The sequence below is a fragment of the Euprymna scolopes genome, chromosome 10 (assembly GCF_053919585.1).
Source record: "Euprymna scolopes isolate OS-2025 chromosome 10, ASM5391958v1, whole genome shotgun sequence".
Classification (NCBI taxonomy): Eukaryota; Metazoa; Mollusca; class Cephalopoda; order Sepiida; family Sepiolidae; genus Euprymna; species Euprymna scolopes.
Window position 1 is genome coordinate 4,860,152 of NC_136491.1, and position 26,316 is coordinate 4,886,467.

The window sequence follows — 26,316 nt, forward strand, 5'->3', positions numbered from 1 at the left end:
ATAAAATCGTGAAATTATTTAAGAAAAGTTTAAATGAATACGCTGGTTCTTTCTGTCTACCCCGAAATGTTTCCCAACAATTAAAATATCTTGAGGATTATTTCAATAAAATTCAATTACGTTTTTTTATGAAATATTTTATAAAAAAGCAAATTTTACTCTAATGTATTTCAATTAACAAAAAAAAACATAAAAAATAATAATATCGTCCATTGTAAATCCCTTATGCAACTCCAACTATAGCAGATAAATATTGCGTGTTTGAAACGGATTTGCATGTCGAATGACATCATCTCATGAATTTTCATAATTGAATGCAATATTGGCATCGCCGCTTTTACCCTGCTTTACAAAAAATGCATCGCTTTTGTTGTTCGCTAGAGCAGAAGTCCTGCAATTAGTGATTATGTCTTCATCGGCCCACATTAATCGAGAGATGATAGTTATTAAAAAATTATAAAATGGCACAATGTTTTTATTAAAATGGAAATATTCAAACTAAAATATTTCAGATTTCGCGATGTTAATAATGAATTCTCGACGCAGAAATTCCTGAAAATTTCACTGGACGCCCGACTAGATTTTCTATAACAAAGGACAAAATGGCTACAGACGAAAACAGGAGCAGTTTATATGCTAATAGTTATAGTCGCTAATCATAGCATATGTAACAAAGTAATTAATGCATTTGTACCTCTAGCATAGAACAGATAATTTTAACAAAAACAATAACAGTCTTAATTATACGATGACAATTACAATATGTTTTTACAGTTATATTTAAGTTAATATTTAAATACAATCTATTGTATGTTTTATGCGATATTTAACCAAGGTTCAGGGGTGAAAATAATACTATATTAATAGAAGTGATATTCTTCGCAACGGTATAATTACGTGGCGCATTCCATTTTAAATAAGCGGAATGAAAAACCAAATTACCTAGCAAACAAACAAATAAACAAACACGCAATGGAAAAAAAAAACAATAACTCCTTAATCCTTCATTGAGAGACATCGGTTGGTATCACGAAAATGTCTGTGAAGGGTCAGAGGTAGAAAAAGCAAGAGAGATACGAGAAATAAACTGAAATAAAGAACACTAGAATCTTAAGACATGAAGGAAGAAAGAAATTGACTTTGACAAATTCTTAACATAGATATTAGCCATTTTAAGCGGTAACTTTATGTACTCAATAAATACGTAAAACTATAAATGATGATCAAAATAGACAGATCATTAATTATTAGTGTGTTAGTAGTTGTAGTTATTCATGTGCGACCACGTAATCACTAATAATAATAATAATAATAATAATAATAATAATAATAAAATTATAATAAAAATAATAATAAAAAATAAAGAGACGAATCAATAAAACGCATACTAAGTGAATGCAACAAACAAGCCACAGAAGAATATAAAAATAGACAGGATCAAGTGAGGAATCCAATACATTGGTAAAAGTATGCAAACAATTACATCTTGAACACACAGACAAATGGTACAAACACAAATCGGGAGCAGCACTGGAAACTGGAAGTCACTAATACATCTGGGGCATAGATATACAAACGGATAAACCAATCCAAGCAAGTAGACCAGTTGTCATAACAGTTAACAAGAAGGAAAAGTCCTGCCAGATTGTAGATTTCGCCTTTCTACCAGAATACAGTAAAGATCAAGGTGAGTGAAAAGCTGAACAAATACGCGCAACTGGCCAGAAATTTCATGGTGATTTGGAAAATGAAGAAAGTAAAAATAATACCATTAATAGTAGGATCTCTAGGCACGACACCGAAAATGATAAGGGTTATTATTAAGACCGATGAGAGGAAAGCACTCGCCATACCTCTGTTGAATAGGTGAAAGATTACTGGGATCTCGGGGAGGCTTATTGCCACCCCAAATTCCGGTGAAGGACAATGGTATCTGCCAACGAGCAATCAATGGTAAGCGACTGTTGCGATAGCGCAAATTCTTTTGCAAAGGTTATCGAAAGAGATGGAAAGTACTTGACATCTCCATAGAACACCACACGTTGTTCTTAAAAAGCAATATTTGATGATGGCTTGTGTGACTACACATTGGGGGTAAATAATGTTTCAAAACCAAACTTTAAAAAATGCTAAAAATGATCATACAAACGGTGATAATGTTTATAACTCCAGATCGTATAGATCGTAGAATATCACTACTAAACTATGTTTCAGACAAACTTTATAGGTTGTAAATAGCTGATGTTAATGCATAAGATTTTTAAATATACCAGGTTAAATTTTGACGAAGTTTAATTACGTTTAATGGTCGGAATTGTGTAATAAGCTTAAGTGTAAATCTGAGATGATATCTTGTTAAATATTTCCAGGTTGGGAAAACCCTATGTACACCATTTCAAGTTGAGTGTTAAAAACTATTAAACAAAAAACAACGTAAGTGGACTAGATCGTAAAGTGCATGTCTCATGTAAATCATCCAAGGAAACCATCGAAAGATTAACACTAAAAAAACTAGATTGAGGCCTTAAATATTGTGATCAAATGTTATTTAGAGAATGCTCTTTCTAAGAGGCGATATAGAAAACAAATGAATTAAAAGTAGGCCTGTTTAATTTCATAGAAAAAATTTGAAGGGCAAATAACACATGAAATGTGTTAAAATAACAGATGAATCGTTATTTGCCATTGGAATTAGTAAAGCTAAACTGAGAAATTGAGGCGGAAGATTTTTATAAGTCTGTGGAAATAAATAAACTTCAAACAATTAAATCTTTAAACAAAAATATTATAACTTGCAAGAGTAAGACTTTCCCTACAGAAACAATCATAAAAGTATTGTAGAACATGTAGTTAAAAAGCTAAAATCTAACAAGTGAGAAAATCTGTCAACCCTTCAATTTATCAATAGGCAGATACTTAATTCTGCCATTATCAAAGTGAGTAAGCTCTTCCTAGTTCTGCCATTTTATTAGTAAACATTTCGATCAGTGAAATAAATTGATTAGAATGCTTCTAATACTAGATCAAATTTACTTGGAATTGAAAAATAAGAAAAAGTAAGGAAATTATTCTTGCAATAAAAAACAGTTATATGGGTAAATAAAACAGCTTTAAATGTATTTAAGTAAATTTCAAGCTGCCAGCATTGGTAAACTAAAAATTTCTCATACAGCTACAACGTACAGTGAGATAATTTTGCAATAGTAATTAGAAATGGGAAGACATTATTGTCATGCTGATTAATCTCGTGTATTTTCTTCGGAAATGAAAATAAATCAAGATGATGCAGAATTGATGAAAGATATTGAAAGTGACGTGTCCTTTGGAATAAAGCAACAAGTCATCTCCGATAAGATGCTGAAGTCAAAGGTAAACAGATTTTAAATTGTAAAGTGCCTGTGCCTAACCGATCAGCTATTCATCCATTCTTGCAACAATGCTAAATGACTCTTTGACAGGAGGTGGCTTCTCTGAGTGGCTGACAAATTGCGCTACTGTTATTATCGTGCAAAATAAAATAAGGGTGGAGGTAAACACTTTAGACCAACAACTTCAGTTATATGGAAACGTTTCACTATGATAATGTCTGAAAGTATTTATTGTCATTTAAACCAGGACAGTTTCTTAATTGATGATAAGACGCCTCGAAAAAATCACGCTAACGGTCAGCTATTGATCGGTGAAATTATCCGGAGAGACTGTAGATTAACATATGCTAACTATTCATGAATTTAGTAGATTATAAGAAGGCATTTCACACCTTACATGATTCGTGGATGAAAAATTTTTTTTTTTTAGATATTTTGGAATAGCCCCTCTGACATTTAAATAGCTTCAGAGAATAACATGACAACTGTGTAAACCAATGACATTTCAGGAAATATGACAGTAGGTAAAGACAACATTAAGAGATGTTTTCCTAGGTTTTACCCTAAGTTGTTGTCATCAAGTTTTCCCCCGGTGATACATCTTTTGCGAAAAAAAGCAGGATATTGCCTTGGAAAAGGTCTTCCTATAAAGAACACCCTGCTATACATTGACGACCAAAACTTTTTTTCGAAAAACGAGAACTACCTTGATACGCTCAATAATACGACCAGATTGTTGAGTAACCAAATACAGATAGGCTTTGGCATCATTAAATGTGCTATTCTTGTGATGTAAAGCAGTAAACTAGTACATTCAGAAATTCTGTAACTTTCAATAACACCTGATAAAAATATTGACACCGACAGATACTACCAACACCTGGGAATTCTGGACTCCGATAAAATCCATACATGAAAATGGAAAACACAGTTACAGACAAGTACAACCGAAAATTAAGTGCCACACTTTCATCACATGTCCACAGTTGCAATACAATATATTTCATCGATGTCAAAGCAATAGCTAATATTCGATATGTCACCGTAATACTTGACTAGAATGTAGATCAATGAAAATGTTTGGACACAAAAACATATGAAATTCATACAATTAGTGAAGCATTATCTGTGAAAATGATGTAGCTCGAGTGTATCTACCTAGAAAGACAGTGTTGCAGATGTGGTAAATATAGAGGAAGGGGAGCTAACTAAATATATTACCCAATGTAATTGAACTCTTTTTTATTAAGTGAATAAGTGTAATATATTATGGTCTGTGTGAAAAAAGTAAGAGTTTGCAAGAGAGAAAATTATTTCGAAAGAAACCGCACAATTATAGATAGAAAATTTAGAGATAATGATAGACGGAATAGGTTGGTCCGGGATGATCTTAAAAGATCTACAGTAAGAATTTTAATGGTGGCCTTGGTAAAAGTACTCGCACTTGGTCTATCAGACGCTACATCAACAAAACTGAAAAAAAAAATCACTGATTTTGAAGATTGTGTAATGAAAGAACTGAAACCTTAGCAGATATTATACTTGAATACCCTATATACTAGTTTGACATCAATGAAACTTATTAAGATATGAACAAGTCGCTCAGGTCATACATTGGAATATATACAAACTTTATAAATTGCATCACCATGAGAAGTTGTGTACACGAGAGAGAGGAAAATCACAATGCCAAACATCTTTGTGGCATATGCATACAAAATAAGAAGGTAATTCAACATTCCTAACATAATAGCATTTTTCCAAACAAAAAATAAAACAGGAGAACTTTCTACTTCTTTGACATAGTTTGTAATTGTGATGCCAGAGTGCAAGAATAATAACATCGAAAATCAAATCAATAACCAAACCTACAATATCTGTAGTTAGATTATATGAATATAAAAACGTCAAAGTGTTTTTCATTGTAATTGTACGGTTCGAACAATAACGGAAATCAACCATTATTGGCTTTTAAGGTTTGATGAAACTATTTATTTACCAATGTTGAAAAAAAAGGTTTCACTATCAGAAACGACGAAAATTTAATATACATCTTGAATAGCTTGAGCAGCTTGATAGCTTGAATTACTTGAATAACTTGAGTAGCTTGAATAGCTTGAATAGCTTGAATTACTTAAACAGCCTGAAATAGCTTGAATAGCTTGACCAGCTTGAATAGCTTAAATTGCTTGAATTGCTTGAACACATTGAATTGCTTGAATAGCTTGAATTGCTGGAATTGCTTGAATAGCTTGAATTACTTCAATAGTTTGAATAGCTTGAATAGATTGAACAGCTTGAATACTTGAATTGTTTGAATAGCTTTAATAGCTTGAATAGCTTGAATTGCTTGAATAGCTGTAATAGCTTGAATAGCTTGAACAGCTTAAATAGCTTGAACAACTTGAATATCTTGAATAGCTTGAATTGCTTGAATAGCTTGACTTGCTGGAATAGCTTGAATAGCTTTAATAGCTTGAATTGCTAGAATAGCTTGAATTGCTAGAATAGCTTGAATAGCTTGAATTGCTTGAATAGCTTAGATTGATTGAATAGTTTGAATAGCTTGATTAGCGTGAACAGCTTAAATAACTTAAATAGCTTGAATTGCTTAGATAGCTTGAATTGCTTGAATACTTTGAATAGCTTCAATAGCTTAAACAGCTTCAATAGCTTGAATTGCTTGACTTGCTTGAATAGCTTGAATAGCTTGAATAGCTTGAATTGCTGGAATAGCTTGAATTGCTTAAATAGTTTAAATAGCTTGAATAGCTTGAACAGCTTGAACTGCTAAAATAGCTGGATTAGCTTGAATTGCTTGAATAGCTTGAATAGTTGTAACAGCTTAAATAGCTTGAATAGCATTAATTGATTGAATAGCTTGAATAGCTTGAATAGCTTACATAGTTTGAATAGCTTTAATAGCTTGCATAGCTTGAATAGCTTGAATTGCTTGAATTGCTTGAATAGCTTGAATAACTTGAATAGTTTGAATAGCTTGAATAGCATGAACAGCTTGAACAGCTTGAATAGTTTGAATAGCTTGAATTGCTTGAATAGTTTGAATAGCTTGAATAGCTTGAACAGCTTGAACAGCTTGAATAGTTTGAATAGCTTGAATTGCTTGAATAGTTTGAATAGCTTGAATAGCTTGAATAGCTTTAATAGTTTGAATAGCTTGAATTGCTTGAATTGCTTGAATAGCTTGAATAGCTTTAACAGCTTGAATAGCTTGAATTGCTTGAATAGTGTTAATAGCTCTAATTGCTTGAGCAGCTTGAATAGCTTGAATTGCTTGAATTGCTTGAATAGCTTGAATATCTTGCATAGCTTGAATATCTTGAATAGCTTGAATAGCTTGAACAGCTTGAATAGTTTGAATAACTTGAATAGCTTGAATTGCTTGAATATCTTGCATGGCTTGAATAGCTTGAACAGCTTGAATATCTTGAATAACTTGAATAGCTATAATGGCTTGAATAGCTTGAATAGTTTGAATAGCTTGAATTGCTTGAACAGCTTGAATATCTTGAATAGCCTGTAATTGCTGTAGCAGCTTGAATATCTTGAATAGCCTGTAATTGCTGTAGCAGCTTGAATATCTTGAATAACTTGAATAGCTTGAATTGCTTGAATAGCTTGAATAGTTTGAATAGCTTGAATTGCTTGAACAGCTTGAATATCTTTAATAGCTTGAATTGCTTGAGCAGCTTTAATATCTAGAATAGCTTGAATAGCTAGAATGGCTTGAATGGCTTGAATATCTTTAACAGCTTGAATATCTTGAATATCTTGAATATCTTGAATATCTTGAACATCTTGAACAGCTTGAATAGCTTGAATATCTTGAATATCTTGAACAGCTTTAACAGCTTGAATATCTTGAATATGTTGAACAGCTTTAACAGCTTGAATATCTTGAATAGCTTGAACAGCTTGAATATCTTGAACAGCTTGAATAGCTTGACTTGCTTGAATAGCTTGAATTGCTTGAATTGCTTGTATATCTTAGATAGCTTGAATTGCTTGAATATCTTGAATAGCTTGAATTGCTTGAACAGCTTGAATAGCACGAATTGCTTGAATAGCTTGAATGGCTTGAATAGCTTGAACAGCTTGAATATGTTGAATAGCTTGAATTGCTTAGATAGCTTGAATAGCGTGAAGAGCTGGAATTGCTTCAATTGCTTGAATAGCTTGAATTAACTAAGTGTAAAAGATTGAACCTATGTTCACCAAAAAATGTAATAAAATCATTCAAATTACTTCAGATGAAAAAATCTTAAAAACTGCCAGAGTATTTTTCAAACCAGACAGAATATTGCGGATGTAGCCAGGGAAAAGAAGATTCTGATAGCCTATAATCATTTTATTTTATAATTGAACTATCAGCATAACCGATAATAACAACAGACAGGCACAACATGTGACAAAATAAATAATAAATTATGTGTTATACTTACAACTGAACTTTTAATGAATTAAAACTTATTAAAACGATGGCTAAGACCATAAAACGGTGTAAAGAACTAAGCTATTAAGGACGAATATAGAATCTGTAAACCAAGCAAAATGAAAGTCGAATACGAAAGCTAATATTGCCTTGGATATCTTCTACTTTTATATTAAATGAAATTTGTGTTTGTGGTAAGTTCGTTTCATATAGACTCGGAAAAGACTAAGTCGATTATTTTGAAATTTTACACGAAGCAACCCCTGATACATTAAGTGATAGTTCAAGCAGTATTTTTAGGTAATTTTCTCATGAGAATGCTATCAATAAGTATGGAAAATCCATTGAAAAAAGTTCCATTAAAGAATGAAATTTGATTTTGAACAAAGCTAACACTTTTATACAACCTAATATCACAAGAGCATTCACCGCACAAGCATTAATGCCTAGTTATACAATCAACAGTAATTCTTTTACAAGACATTTCGCGTTCGAAAGGAATTTTTCTTTATAGAGAACAATTGTGCCATGATGCTTGACATTTGCGCATTTAACTTTAATATAAGTCCTTATCCGAATCATTTCATAAAATATGTGGCTTGTTCTTTTATTAGACAGAAATAAATATTTCTATTTAAAGCATAATTTACCATGATATTTGATTTTTTTTTAATTTTAATGATTAACTGAAGCCATTATTTTCAGATAATTTAATAAAATCAACAGATTCTCTACAGTGCAATGTAGACTACAACATATCTTCCGCTAAGTCACTACGGAGATGCAGTTGAAGCTTTCCATCGGTATACTGATTTGAACACGTAATCTATTAATTTGATTTACCGATTTCGATGTCAATAAAAAGTATGACAGTGTGAAACAGTTGTTTATCTACATTCAATCCCGGATAACGTCGTATCTCCTTACTAGTTAAAGACATAGAAAAATATTCCATAAACATACATGTTGAATTTTAAGGTATGTTTCGTTTGAAAGAAAACACAAAAAAACCCAAAAAACAAAAGGACATTCTTGCTACGTCATAATCGCAGCTGACGTTTTTTTTTTTTATCTTAGAGGTTATTTTTCGTTTGTCGAAGAAACAAAACATAATTGTCTTTGACTGCCAATATGAATATTCTCACGTTCCTTATTGATTTCTGGGATGTATAAAGACCAGATCCATCGAGTTATCGATTCGTACACTATATCTGTTGATGACAACACATAAATGCTAGACAATAGTATAAATTAACATAATCTTGTGATGCATTTAAAATTTTTCAGATCTGGAATATTCAGCTTGGAAGTCTTTTACGAACACTTAATTCTCATCAAGGACCAGTGTGGGTACTTGTATGCCGTTCGGATCTGCTTTTGTCAGCATCACAAGATAAAACGGTAAATATATTTATGTATAATAGTTGTTAAATATTTTTGACGATGTAATTTATTGTTTAATATACATGGATAATTCTTATAACTTAGATGATATATATATCGCCGATGCAATATTTTCCGAGATTTTGGAGGGGATTTTAATCATTTTAGTTATTAGTTTTCGTCTTATTGTAACAATTTTCATTTTTATTAAATGTTGATTACTAAATTAATTAAAGCTTTCAAAAATTATTATGCATAGATTGTGAAGAAAGAGAATATGTATTGTATATACGAACTTTTTTTTTCATCTAAGATTATTACAATGATTTTTTCATCTAAGATTATTACAATGATTTCGGTACAGAACTCTATCAAAAGGAAATTAAAGAGCATTTGAGGAAAACGCCATTTAGACAATAAATTGCAAGCCAAGTATATATTGACTGATTATAAGCAAATGTCAAATAAATAAATCAGTTAAATTTCACCGGGTGATTTTCCTTTCTATACCGGTGCATTTGCTTTTATATTTAAACAGGATTTGGATATACACGAACGTTTAGAGAACTGGTTTAAAAGGTCTAGTGAATCCATTATTATATTCGGTTGGTGCAAAAATATTGCTTATACACACACACATACACACACACACACACACACACACACACACACATATATATATATATATATATATATATATATATATATATATATATATATATTATGGCTAAGCAAATCCATCGATTTACTTCTCGCCAATAATTCCTGTCAAAGTACGTACTCGACAATTAAAGCGAAAAAATACTGCGCATTGTGCGGCGTTAGACTTTATTCTAATCGCATTCTAATCTATTACGTATGATTAATGATATGTTAGCGTATTGGCTTATACACTACATTTATTCAGGAGGTCATTGTAGCAGAAAATAATTGCTGTTTATATTTAATCTTTTACTATCAGCTATTCCTATTTGTTTTGCATTTTTATTTGGTCTGATTTAGCTTGATGATTTTCCTTTTTTTGGAAAGGTGATTAATTATAATGGACTTTTCAATATCTCAATCGAATCTCATGTTTTTATAGCCACGTACTGTCGTGTTTTAAAATCTTACTTTTAATGGAGCATGTTTATCAACGTTGTATACATTTCCACGCTATAACAGAATTATTGACATACAAAAATACAGACAATTACTATTGACATATACTTTGTCGCCATGTTTTTGTGTCGTGTTCCCTCGTATAAGATGCTTGTGAGGAAATAATTCCCCATGAAATTGTTCAAATCCTGTATTGCTTACATAGCTTTTGAATTTATTTATAAAAGTTCTGCATATATTGAACATAAACGGCGCTGATTTGTGGGGCGGTCTCTTAATAGTTGTTTCTGTTGCGGATTTTAGAAAAAATGTTCATTTCCCCTCGTTATGTACTGTTGTTATATTGTGTTTGCTTGATATTGACGATTCTTTTGGTTACAGTTGAGATTTGCATAGTGTTGCGTGAAATTCTAATTTTATGTCCAAATGAGCTAAACACTCGTTCATTGTTATGTATAAAAAACATCTATCGAATAATGGTTACAACGTGAGTCGTACATGTATAACTAGAAAGATATGTTTCAGTAATGTTTGATGAGATCAGAGTATTAAGCTATCATCTTTTTATATCAAACACCTAGTTAACTTAAGTAGTATTAAACTAATGTTATTTCCTCGATGCATTGCACATATATACAAGGCTGTACTAAAGACAAAATATGCCGTTTAATATACGAAAATATTTTTTCAATCACACCTTAAATAGATACTTATATAACTCTATTTATAACTATGTATATTTACTGTTAGAAATATGTACCTTTCTAGTTGTTTACAATGTTTATATTGCATCAATAATACTAAAATTAATTGCTCTAGTCGTACATAATTTAGCTAATAATACATACAAAATACTTATATAACTCTATTTATAACTATGTATATTTACTGTTAGAAATATGTACCTTCCTAGTTGTTTACAATGTTTATATTGCATCAATAATACTAAAATTAATTGCTCTAGTCGTACATAATTTAGCTAATAATACATACAAAATACTTATATAACTCTATTTATAACTATGTATATTTACTGTTAGAAACATGTACCTTCCTAGTTGTTTACAATGTTTATGTATCTTCCTAGTTGTTTACAATGTTTATGTACCTTCCTAGTTGTTTACAATTTTTATATTGCATCAATAACACTAAAATTAATTGCTCTAGTCGTATATAATTTAGCTAATAATACATACAAAATACTTATATAACTCTATTTATAACTATGTATATTTACTGTTAGAAATATGTAACTTCCTAGTTGTTTACAATGTTTATGTACCTTCCTAGTTGTTTACAATTTTTATATTGCATCAATAACACTAAAATTAATTGCTCTAGTCGTATATAATTTAGCTAATAATACATACAAAATACTTATATAACTCTATTTATAACTATGTATATTTACTGTTAGAAATATGTAACTTCCTAGTTGTTTACAATGTTTATGTACCTTCCTAGTTGTTTACAATTTTTATATTGCATCAATAACACTAAAATTAATTGCTCTAGTCGTATATAATTTAGCTAATAATACATACAAAATACTTATATAACTCTATTTATAACTATGTATATTTACTGTTAGAAATATGTACCTTCCTAGTTGTTTACAATGTTTATATTGCATCAATAATACTAAAATTAATTGCTCTAGTCGTACATAATTTAGCTAATAATACATACAAAATACTTATATAACTCTATTTATAACTATGTATATTTACTGTTAGAAACATGTACCTTCCTAGTTGTTTACAATGTTTATGTATCTTCCTAGTTGTTTACAATGTTTATGTACCTTCCTAGTTGTTTACAATTTTTATATTGCATCAATAACACTAAAATTAATTGCTCTAGTCGTATATAATTTAGCTAATAATACATACAAAATACTTATATAACTCTATTTATAACTATGTATATTTACTGTTAGAAATATGTAACTTCCTAGTTGTTTACAATGTTTATGCACCTTCCTAGTTGTTTACAATTTTTATATTGCATCAATAACACTAAAATTAATTGCTCTAGTCGTATATAATTTAGCTAATAATACATAAAAAATGTGTGTTCACTAAAAACATATATATATATATATATATATATATTTGTTTTAAATGATTTTTGTTGAGGTCTACTGTTTATCTGATGTGATTTTGTTGTAATTGTGAAAGTGTTATATTTTTAAAACTTCATCGAAAGCAACAGACTGCGAATTGTATTGCTATAAAATGTAAAATAAAACACTTCATTTCTTGGATAAGAAAACTGTAAAGAATAGATTTTGTTTGTTAAAAATAACACGCGAACGTAAGAACGAGTAAAAATGCCGGGAAAACAGCAAATAGTAATTTTATCTTGAGGAAAAACAAACAATCAGTTTTACTTAAGCATTAAAGATGAAGAAAAGGAGGAGAGCAATTGTGAAACAAATCTGAAGAAAATGGAGGTGTTATGAATGAAAAGAAAAGCAAATATCACGTCTGTTGAGTTGACAAGCAGATTTCATAGGAAATAAAAAAAATATCTCACTTTAATTCAAGCGATTCATTTCTTTTTTATCTTCTCGATAGTTTAAGATGTGCACGTGACATAAAAATGAGCATGTCCGTAAATGACAGGTCGTTAATTATGTTTAGCCTGACATCGACTGACATAGCACGAGTTCTATTTAGGGAAATAAAAATCCATAAGAATATCGATTAATATATATATATTTTACTATTTGCATTTTTGTTAATGATGGGTGTTTTATAATAGAAATCTTAGTTTCATTATTATTATTATTATTATTATTATTATTATTATTATTATTATTATTATTATTATTATTATTCCTAACAGAAAAATAAAACAAATATGGAGGCTCTATTTTCGCTATAATCCAAATTCTGTCTATCGCTCCACAACATTGCTAATGTGTTAAATGAAATTAAAAAAACGTTAAAACATATACTTATGCTTGTAGAAGGAAGAGAAGAAATGTGAAAGAAAACCTATGAAATATAAGCACAATTAGAAGTAATAGGTGAAATAGAAAAGGAAGCAAGAGAAAGTACGAAAAAGTAAAAAAAAAATGTCCAACTATATGATAAACACACATATCTCCATATATAATAAAATGACTTCATGAATTCCCCTCTATACCTAAGTATCGAAGGTCTGTAAAACAGATGCTACATAAAAATGTAATACATCTCCGCTATTAGCTACTTTCTTTTGTCACTTTATAACACCATTTTATGCACATTCAATCGTTATATTAAAATACTGCATTACATCCTAAGAGCAACATCCTCACAATTGCAACATCTTCAGAGGAAGGGTTACCCACTCCTCCCTCTAAATAGTAAGCCTTACGACCGCCACCAATGGACACTGGACGGAAATCTACACATTCCGCAGATTCTATTCCGACATAACTGGTTAATAGAAACACAGACGCATTATTAACTTTCCCGTGGTAGAATTAAAATAAAAAATACTAAAGTCTCCCTTGCGAAATCTGCTGTCTCTGATTGATGTCTGCTACTTCTTTATTCCGGAATTAAATCATTCAAATGAACATTATAGAACTTTACAATAAGGCGTCGCTAAGACATACATTCTTTCTCACAACATCCATTTCAGTTATTAGACATTTAATTGCCGACATATAACAATGACGAATGAATCTTTTACCCTGTTTACGTGTTTTGCTTCTCTGCTTAAACTAAACCCTACATAAACACACGAATAGTCTTTCTTCCTTTCTTTAGTTGTTGATCTATATTATCTCAGTCGAGGTTTAAGGGTTAATATTTCCTTATGTTTTTTTTTCATTTTTATACATCTAAGTATACAGATTAACTGGCATTTGTGCAGTTTAAATCCTATTTTTCCGGGCGAACGTAGTCATCAACTAAACGACTAGACAACCTACTCTTAAAATTCTATAATCTTTACAATCCTTATTTATCGATGACAACCGTTGGCCTATAGCGAACGAACGGAAGTCATTAAAAAAAGAACGACCCTCCCCCCAAAAATACGTACACTAACAAATTCATAGCTTAAACAATTTTGATTTTTTTTCATTGTGGTTTATATTTTTATTTATTTTATTTTCACATTTGGTCCACCTCCACAATTTCCTTTAAAATGACGACTGTTCTAGGTTTTCGACTATGCTGAATAAGAACATCCCAATTATTTTTTTCAAAGTTCAAAGACAAGTAGTTTTAGAGATATAAAGTTTTCGAGATATGCACTGGCAGCCGTGTCTGTACGTGTGAGCGATAAAAAAAATGTGGTTACCTGCGATCGACACTGCCCACCTTGCGGAAACTGTTTCTCCCCTGACTACAACTTTGATGTCTTCAAGTCCAACATAAATAAATTCCTGACAGCGCCCCCTTAAGTAAGACACTTTATCAAATCTCCAATACTAACGATAACTACGATACTATCCCATTGATTACTGTACACGCAGTAACCCTTATCCCCGAATGGCTTCCGGGTCTTGATAAGTGGTGACTTCCATGTAAAAAAAAAAGATTGCAACTTTTTACTGTTTACATTCATTATGCCGTTATCTGTCTCCGAGAATGGAGGCGTTCGTTTCTTATTAGAAATATACTTTTTTTAAAGCACTATGGATAATAATCAAGTTTATAAAATGTAAAAAAATATTAGTGGTAACTAAATAATTGCAGTTCATAAGTTTTCATGTTTGAAGAAAATCATAGTATCATTACCTTTTCAACTAACTAAAATTCTAATTTACGTAGTTTTACTCATATATATCATACGCAAGGTCATAAAAGAATTAAACATGTTACAAGTTTAAGATGTACGTTATCAGGCCATTAAATTATATAGAAAGACTTATTGAACCCATAGTCAATACATAAGCTTTTTGTTGAATCAAAGAATATAACTGACACATATTTTACGCGGGTCGTGAACAGACGTTATGGAAATGCTGTGCCAGGAACGAAAATCGTGGAAAACTCTATTGCGAAAGTAGAATTCTAGCAGAGTTGCAGGTGAATTCTGAGTGTGTTTATGCAATATTCTATTACGCCCGTGGGAAACATAATGATGCTATATATACATAACGTCATATCTGCTAACGTAAGCATTTTCTCAATTCACAATTTTAACTCTTTCCAATATATATATATATATATATATATATATATATATATATATATATATATATATATATATATATATATATATTCAAGCAAACATTATAAATGCAACCGAGATGCTTTGCGTTATGATTCTTTTTTCTTATTTTTTCGATTTTCCGTATAATCTTTTTTTTTTTTATATCGAAAACGAAAATTGTAATGAAGGTTCTGTAATTGTTACTGTCACGAGCGCTTTCGATTCGTCCAGAAATCATCTTCAGGTAGGTAAAAGTGAGAAGGAGCGAAAACGGAAATTAAAAACTGAAAAGTAAAATATACAATTTACAGGCGTTTATTTACAAAAGAGTAACTTCTCCTGCTATCGCTAGTATTTGGACCCTATAGTAGTGTCTTAACCGTGTTATATTTTAGCTTTTTTATGGGGTTTTGTTTTTATGTAGTTTATGTCAGTGGCTTTATGTAAATAATCAAGCAAATATTAAAATTTATTATTTGAATTTATTTTTATACACAATAACGGTTTACCACTCAAGCATGACCTTCCTTTTTATTTCCTTTCCAAAAATAATAAATTGTACGAGGATCGAATGCGATCGACTTAGACTTCATCACGCTTCAAGAGAATCTCACGAAGCGGACTGCTGAGCTGACAAAAACCTTTCGATGCCAAAGTCTGCAGAACATTTAATCATTTGGTTTTCCAGCTCCGATTAGTTTATCCTCGTGTATCCACTCACCATAAATCATGAGCTAGCTGAATTTATATTGTTCGATGAAATCTCCTCACGATTGACCAAGGAAACAGTTGTGTTGCAAGGATAAAATGTGCTTCAAGTGTCATTACACTTAAGCTATGACGCATTGTTAACCATACAGTGGCACGCATGTAAAATATAAAGTGACTATTACAACGAATGCAAATGGTATGTAGAAGGGCGAAAAACACGGAAATTATAAACGGGAAATATTATCATGATAAAAATCCTGCAAATTTAAGAGTGTATAATCATCTATACATATCATCTCTTTCTCTCTTTCTCTCTCGCTATATATATATATATATATATATATATATATATATATATATATATATATATAATACAGTGGAGAAAATGTTTACCAGATATAATCAGAGGTAAACCTCAATTAATATATATATATATATATATATATATATATATATATATACATATTAATTGAGGTTTACCTCTGATTATATCTGGCAAACATTAATATATTAATACATAATTATATATATATATATATATATATATATACATAATTATGTATTAATATTTATGTATCAATATTTATATATTAATGAATTGATTCCAACCAAAAATAAACAAACAAACAAGAAATAGACACAATAGAAAGCAGAGCTTATCATATGGGAAAATAAAAGAATTTTAAACTGTAAATTTTCAAAGTCCTTATTCCGCGGAGTTTCAAAAAAATAGTCTCTTGCTATTCTTCTCATTAGAGGATAGTAAGAAATTAGCAAATATGATTGTAGTAAAGCTAAACTTTGCTATATGAAGCGATAACAATTCATGGCATATGTTAATAAATTGTAAGAAAAACAGTTAAAAATTATATAGACATGAAACAAATGGAAAAAACAAACAAACCAGAATAAAATTTTAGCAACGCTAATGACTCCCTCATTGTTATCTGAAAAGCGAAAGAGAACTACTTTTAAGAAACAAAATATCCAGAATTATAGGTCCAATGGGCTATATGTCAAGTGCTATAAATCCAGTAACCGTTCATAAAAGAAAATTTTGGTCTTTTAGGTTGTACTGTGTTCGCAGAAATGCAAAAAAATTAAATAACCAACCATCAATTCAACAAATAATAATAATAATAATAATAATAATAATAATAATAATAGTAGTAGTAGTAGTAGTAGTAGTAGTAGTAGTAGTAGTAGTAATAATAATAATAATAATAATAATAATAATAATAATAATAATAATACTACTACTACTACTGAAACTTTTCGCACGGACAAAAAATGAACTAGAGACATTAATAAATACTTCCAGGATCTGCAGCCAGGATATCCAAATGCGTGTTACTTGTTATAAGAAAGGGAAAAGAAGAGATGACAGAACGCATGGAACTGCCCAAGCAAATGGAGATGATGGCACGAGGGGACTAGACGTCTATAAATACTTGGGAGTTCTGGAAGCAGACACCATCAAAGCAACAGAAATGAAAGAAAGAATTGGAAAGGAATACCGCAGAAGAAAAAGAAAACTTCTTGATGTCAAATTATATAGCAGAAACCTAATAAAAGGCATAAATATATGGGTAGTATTACTAGTAAGATACTCTGGACCGTTCATAGGGTGGACTAAAGAAGAATTGAGGCAGCTCGATCAGAAGACCAGGAAACTCATGACCATGCGCAATGCACTACACTCGACGGACGATGTTGACCGACTCTACGTGAAAAAGAGAGAAACCGTAAAGGGACAATTTTGTATAGAAGTCTGTGCGCGTGACAAAAAAAAACATAGACAAATACATAACGCAAATCACGGAAAGGATAATCATGGCAGCGAGAGGCACTGAAAAAATCCACAAAACAGAACACAGAGAAATAAAGGATGAGACGAGAAAAATGTGAATGCAGCAAACTGGTCTAAAAGTGAATACACAGACAAACAGAACCAAGTGGGAAGAGTGGCACACTGGGAATTATGCAACTGCATCCCGAACGCACAGACAAATGGTACAAACATAAGCTGGAAACGGTACTTGAAAACGAGAATCACAAAGTCCTATGGGACTTGGACATACACACTGATAAACCCATTCAAGCAAGACGACTGGATGTCGTAATAATTAACAAGAAAAAAAGTCCTGTGAAATCGTAGACTTTGCTGCTCCAGCTAATGACAGGGTGAATATCAAAGAAAAGGAGAAACTGAACAAATACAAAGAGCAAGCCAGAGAGCTGAAAGGGATATGGAAGATGAAGCAAATCAACATAATGCATATAATAGTAGGAACACTAGGGACACTCCCGAAAACCTTTTAAAAAGAATGGAAAATTTGGAATCAAAGGAATGTCTGAAAAATACAACGAACAACAATTATGAAAACAGCTGAAATAGACTGGTTTACAAAACTAAATTTTTGGTCTGAGGCAAGAATGGGGATAGTTGCTTTTTGTTAATTTGGGTGTGCTGAATTCAAATTAATAAATAGTTTTATTCTATCCCCTCTAGGTGTCTTGCTTATAAATAGTCTGATTTTAGTATAAACAGAAAATATATGTGACTAGTTTAAGAGTTTCATCAGGATATATAAAGAACACTTATTGAATGACACAATAACACAATTCAAAATACTACAGACACTCAAAAGTGTGTGTTCTTAAAAGATATGGTGTATTTTACCTCTGGAGTGTCACGCAAAACTATCCAACAGAAGGCTCCCATCATGTCATTGTTCCATTTGCCCTGATAGTTGCTCTCCATATTCGTAATGTCTTCACTCACTGCTCCAAGGTTTGGTGGGAAGACGTTGAAGTGAGAATGGAGAAAATTAATCTTGAGCGGCATTGGGAACTCCATATCTTCATAAGAATTTATCAATTTCGAAACACAGGCTTGGTAATCTGGTACACGTGTGTTACCAAGGAATCTACTACAGACCGACTTGAATGCTCCCCATGCTCTCAGTTCATTTCTTTTAAGTTAAGAAGCTCCTCAAAATCAGCACTTCTCGGATCTGAGGTCCAACAATGATGTGCTCTTTGAGCTTAGCAGCACTAAGACCTGGGAACAAATTTTACAGTCACACACACACACACACGCACACAAAACTTTTTAAAATGACATCTTTACACTAAAATAAATTAAATCCTTAAGGTTATTTTAGATTAGTTGTGCATACACGGTGTTGCCCGGGAGTTTATTTAAAAAATATCCTTATTTTATTATTATTATTATTATTATTATTATTAAATCGGGTTTGTTTTACTATACACATAGATTCGAAAAAGTTGTCAGAAAAACAAATATATAACAAATAAATGTTATCAAAGGCAAGATAAGTTACTTTTCTACTTAACTGGGTAATTTTTTTTAGTGTTTTTATTTGACATGTTTATTCGGTTTGAAAATCATAGTGTTTATCGATGTATTTGAAAAAGAAAAATGGCGGCGAGATCTCTGTTGAATACGTTAAGTTTAGGAAAATGAGTTAAAACTAAAAAATTATACAAAATACTGTTAGAAACCCACTCAATATGTTACCGTGACATAGGTTGACATATATTGAGTAATTATGGTATCATTAAGATTGTTAAATTATAAAATAAAACAGCTTGTAATATTCTAATCTCTAAAAAAAATCATACCACGCGTGACCCATTAGGTCAATATTTGTTATATCTATATTTTTTAAAATGCAAATAGCGCAGAGGGGTCTCTCTCAAGCCAAGGATTGAACCTAGAACCGTCGTATATATAATATAATGCTAAGCGAGAAGTGTCACATTATTAAAATTAACCCTGGATTCTTGTACGGTTTAATGTACTATATATGCACAAAATACTATGGATTTCTAAAAAACTAGAGGTGGTGAGAAAAAAATAGATTGCAAATTTGATTTCAGCACCCCCAAATTAGGTAAAGCGGGTGTTTTTTGTGCTTGCGAAATTTCTTTGAAAACCAGTGATATTAAGAGAAACTCTTGAATCTTGAAACTCACAAACAGGAGTAACACCGCGGACCATACAAACGGCTGCAAAGGCAAAACATGAAACACTTTGGCCGGTTCCCCTTGTCAAGCACCTGACCTCGGACTTCCTTCGAAAACTGTGGCTTGTGATGTCTAGTCGTCCGGAGACCTCCACATTGAATTCTAAACGCCTCCATGTAGAATTTTGCTGAATGCAAAAAGCGAAGCTTTCATGCACCAGACAGAAAACAGACGAATCAGGGTTCTATCTACTAAAAATTAATTTCACAACACTGACAGTTCTTTATATATATATATATATATATATATATATATATATATATATATATATATATATATATATATATATAAAGTTCAGTTCTTAACAAATTTTAAGTTCACAAATCTCTCTGGGTGGGGTCAGTTGTCTCGAGATTTGGGCGAAAAATCTGTCTGTTTTTGAGCGGGTATTTGCTTTTAGAGTAAGGCCGTGGGTTGGGGTGAACGATCCACCCAACCAATCAGCAATCCGTTTCCTGGGGATTTCCAGATCTAAGTTGCGTGTGTGCAGTTCAGCCATAGTCTAAAGTTTTGTAAATCTGAGACCAAAATGAAATCAATTTCACACGACCTCGGAGGTCGACCCTTGTCAATTTCCTTGCCTAGAACTCAGAACATCTTGGCCGGTGTTATTCAGGCCAGACGAATGTAATTGCCCCTTATTCTAACATTTCCTGTCATATTGCTTTCAAACCATAAAATATATATCTGGCTTTGAGAATAAAACAATATATATATATATATATATATATATATATATATATATATATATATATATATATATATATATATATGTTTATTCAAGTATTTCTGATACCTGCTGTAGTCGGGGATTCAATTAGACATTCTTAGCATATTTACCCGGTCTTCTTCAGGTCCCAGGGGGCTCTCAACCTCCCCAATGGGGAGCAGTTCGCTCCCTCAAGACGCCCACGTCACAATTTCATAGAACCAAGAACACCGAAGTAGCATATCTATAAGTTCTTAAAACTAATCACATGCTCATCCTTCCATTGCTTTATCACTATCCTCCTCCCCCCCAAAAAAAGAGTAAAACCAAATAAACAAGGAGAGTAAATGAGAGAAGGAACACCCGAGAAACTGACCAGGCCTCCGCCGGATAGCGACTGCCAATGATATATCAATGGCAAGCAGCTATGGCGATAATGCAAATTTATTTGCAAATGTTATCGATAAAGATGGAGAGTACGGAAAACTGGGGGAACTTGTTTCCCTCAGCTTCCAGGGAACACCAAAGGCTGTTTTCAAAGACAGATTTGTGAGGACCAGTTTTAAATCTTCTTGTGATCTAATAATAATAATAATAATAATAATAATAATAATAATAATAATAATAATAATAATAATAAAAATAATGATAATACTTATATTAATAGTTATAATGGTAGTAATGGTGGTAATCTGAAAGACTTAGATAGCAAAGGTAATTATGTAAGTAAAAATAAAGATAATAAAATAAAAAAAACAAAAAACATAATGCAAATAATAATAATAATAATAATAATAATAATAATAATAATAATAATAATATTAATAATAATAACTTTTTAGAAAAAGTAGTAATTAACATTTAACCAAAGTGGTTAATTAAAATGAAATATAGTTGTAAACTTAGTAACTGTGCTACTAAATTAAATATAAGTATTAGATTCTTATTTTAATTAAAAAAACAATGTATATATATATATTATATGAACCTATTATATCAAATAATATATATGTATATATTGCATACATATATATATATATATATATATATATATATATATATTGCATACATATATAAGTTATGTAGAAAAAAGGAGGCATGTTATCAGGCACTCTGAATTTCAATTGAGGTTAAGTAAATTCAAATTTGGAATACTTAAATTTTGCCTCATGTTTGCATTGGAAAATTAGCTCAGTCATTGTATTAATTATATTCTCAGATTAAGGTGGTGTAATTATCCTAACTGCCTCAGATGAGCAAAGATTACACATTTTTGAGCCGCGGATTTGGATTTAAATATTATATCGAAAAACGAATATTGTATAAGTAGTTATTTTTTTTATGTGAGGTAAAGACGTTACCTGATTACTCTTTGGACTATTGCTAATAAAAGATGATGTAAAATTGAATATCCTTACCTTTATGAAAGTGAAAGTGAAACTGATATGTGTGTATGTTTTGGTGCAATGTGGCTATTATTACTGGTATTAATTGTTCCAAATTTATTATGTCTAGTGTGAGACAAGATTGTTTGGAATATTTTTACGAAATAAGTTTTCAGTGTTATTTTCAAAGAAATTGGTTGGCGAAGAAATGTTGCTATTTATATTGTTAGTGTTGTTCTTTTGTGCGCTTATTGTTAGGAAACGATGATCAAGTTCATTATAATTTGAGATTTTGAAATATTAATAGTGCTGGTTTTGAGGTATCTAGATGATAGCTCAGTTAGGGTGCATGAATAAACTACATTTTTATGAATGCAGTTATTGTCAAGAGGACATTCATTTTTTTTGTATCATTTTACATCACCTTATAATCCCCATTAGCTCAAAAGCACTATACTTCCTCAATACCGATATTCCATTCTTTACCTTCTTTACTTTTACACTCACACAATAAACCAAGCAAACATTTCATTATATATATATATATATATATATATATATATATATATATATGTGTGTGTGTGTGTGTGTGTGCGTGCGTGTGTGTGTGTGTAGGTGTGCAAAAATTGTAGTTGAAGGTGAAAATTGAATAAATTGTAACATCGAAAATCTAAACTAGGAAGTCTAAAAGAAAAATCGTAAACTCAAACGTTTTTTTAATACAATAAACCAAGCAAACAACAGTTCATTATGTATATATATATATATATATGTATATATATATATGTGTGTGTGTGTGTGTGTGTGTATGTGTGTGTGTGTTGGTGAACAAAAATTGTAGTTGAAGGTGAAAATTGAATGAATTGTAACATTTTCTATCCATCAAAAATCTAAAAGAAAAATCTTAAATTCAAACGTTTTTTAATATGGTTAATTAAAGTATCTTCCTCATATTTTTTTTTAGGGGGGTTACATTGAAGTATGATGTTTTACATATGAGATGAGCTATATGAGATGAGCTAAATCACAGATTAATTAATCTTGCGGTCTAACAAATTGTTGGAAGGAAATATCTATCCAAATAAAATAGATCAATATATAAGGTAGAGAAAGTAAGAATTGTAGGATTCATGATTAAATTTTGTGCACTTAACATATAGATTTTTTAACAAAAAAAATATTATTTGAAACAGGGGAGACCTGAAATTTAAAGGTTCTCTCCTAAATCCATAGATTTTTAATGCATGGCTAATCTATTAATTCAGCAAATTAGTCATTATGAATAAAATAATTTTACTTTTAGCAACGCATGTAAAAATGTACTCCTATTTAGCGGCCAGATTGACACTTTCTTTTCACTCATAATATTATTTCAAACATTTTTCCCCACATATGCCATATTTTCATTAATAAGACCTTCCGCTTTGCTCCATTGTATTTCTCATCTCTCTATATTTCTGTATTTCTCCCTTTCTATAATTCTTTGCATAATATTGTATAAAACTGAATTATAATTGTTGTTGTAATTTCATTGATATCGTAAAGAAAACAGAAAAAGTCTGCTGTGTTTTATGAAAGCTTTTTTATTTGTTTCGACTCTCATCATCTAATATTTTTCATCTGATTTACATCCACTTAATCTTAATGTAAATTAGTTTATTAATCCTTATAAGTATGCTGTCTGTTTTTTGCTAATTAATTCCAATTAAATGTTACCATGGATTTTTTTTGACGGACTAACTAATAGCCTTTTATTCTAGGTGCTGGATTCGATAATATTCGATTTTACCTTCTATAATGGAATCATAACAAGTATGAAATATAAACATATGTACCTGGAATACATATCCTATTTCTTATTTTATCCAATATTTCCGTTAAATTACCTTAAAATTATGTGCGTTTCTGTGTTTCTTTAGAATCAAAATTTTGTTTATTCATGACTATTTTGCTTAAACCATTTCCTCTGAAATTATAGTCTATCTATTGAAGATACATTAAAGAAAGAACATACATTTTCGTGTGTTCCTTGTTTGAGAATGTTTTGTTTATAAGCAAGATAAGATACTGATAGAATGCAGATGAAAATTCTGATCGATATTACTTGAATATAGCTTTCGCTATATGGGAATATCATTTTCTCCCATGGGCCGATTTTCTGCCCACCCGGATTTGTAACCCCGAATAACATTGGACTCCCTCCGATAATAGACTACCCAGGTTGTATCAACTTCTCTTTCTGTATAATTTTCTCCATATAATTATCCACAACCACACAAATAGTATTTTCAATAATTGTACTGAAAAGCAAAATAGCGTCCATTCGCAGATGAACATTTTGCTAATTGCATTTCATTTCTTCTGATGGTATGAGCCATTGTTGAAAATCCATAGATTAAGGAAATTTAAATTAACGCTTCCTATATATTCCTTTGTCAAGCAATAAATTCTTAAATCGAATATATGCCTCTATATGTTTTTTTTTCTTCAGAATTTAAAATTAAACCACGAAACTTATATATGTCTCGTGTCGCGGGGTTCGAATCGTTCGACTGGTAGTAATCGTGACACCCTGCACTGAAGAATCCCGAAAGGATGAAACACTAGTGTCTGTAGGTATTTAATTATTATAGTAAAAAAATAATTATGACAGCCCCTTTAAGAAATACGTTTCTTATCGTTGAGCACTTTCTGTTGAATTAAAAGTCGGTCAATTTAGCTCTTATGCGTAGATCATCGTATAACGATTTCATCACTGTCTGTCTGACGTAATGAACATTTAAATTAAAATGTTTAAAATTCAACGCTATTTCACATGATTAATGGTAGCCGAATGGATATGGCCTCCGCTAATCGAGCCAGAGATGTCTCGTGTCGCGGGGTTCGAATCGTTCGACTGGTAGTAATCGTGACACCCTGCACTGAAGAATCCCGAAAGGATGAAACACTAGTGTCTATAGGTATTTAATTATTATAGTAAAAAAATAATTATGACAGCCCCTTTAAGAAATACGTTTCTTATCGTTGAGCACTTTCTGTTGAATTAAAAAGTCGGTCAATTTAGCTCTTATGCGTAGATCATCGTATAACGATTTGATCACTGTCTGTCTGACGTAATGAACATTTAAATTAAAATGTTTAAAATTCAACGCTATTTCACATGATTAATGGTAGCCGAATGGATACGGCCTCCGCTAATCGAGCCAGAGATGTCTCGTGTCGCGGGGTTCGAATCGTTCGACTGGTAGTAATCGTGACACCCTGCACTGAAGAATCCCGAAAGGATGAAACACTAGTGTCTGTAGGTATTTAATTATTATAGTAAAAAATAATTATATATATATATATATATATATATATATATATATATATATATATATCGTTTATTTCATTGAATTTGCTTTTTTTTCGGTCATGCTCTTCTCTGATGTGGGGATTTTTTTTTGTCTGGTTGAAAGAAACTCCGAAGATCCACAATGCCAAATCTCAATAACGTCATACCTTTGCAAAAACTAGAAATCAGGAAGAGCTCAGGAATCACTAGATCTACTTGATATAGCATACGGTATGTAAAATTCGTGCAAAAGTCTTTCGAATATGATCCATGCGTCGTCGATTGAAGTACTCGGGCTTGCTATTGGTAAAAATCAAAATTGGTTCGATAATATAGCTGAAGAGGTGAAAACATCAATCAGTCATGATATACTTAACAAGTGTATAATTCATACAATGACAAGAAATTATCTGTCACACGTAAAACTTTGTTTGGTTTGGTCACCCAGCGGAATTCCAAAAGGTAGCGGACAAAAAAAAGATGCACAATTCTTCTGTGAATGTTGTAGGAATGAAATATGGAGCGAGGGTAAGTGGGAACGCCCAGGTGTTATCGGCTGATGATGGGACAACCCAACAGACAAAAAAACTTGTAAGACTAAAGATTTGGAATACGTTCTAATCTTTATATTTTAAATAGATTAGCAGGCTATATCGGCA

General features: G+C 31.1%; 1 protein-coding gene across 1 annotated transcript in view; it reads left to right on the top strand.

The window, feature by feature from the left end:
* LOC145286399 (uncharacterized) overlaps positions 1-26,316 on the top strand; it is a 682,462-nt gene that overhangs the window by 248,014 nt on the left and 408,132 nt on the right. Inside the window, exon 8 of the mRNA XM_080135324.1 lies at positions 9,109-9,222. Within this exon, the coding sequence (XP_079991450.1) occupies positions 9,109-9,222 (114 nt within the window). The remainder of the gene's footprint in view (positions 1-9,108; positions 9,223-26,316) is intronic.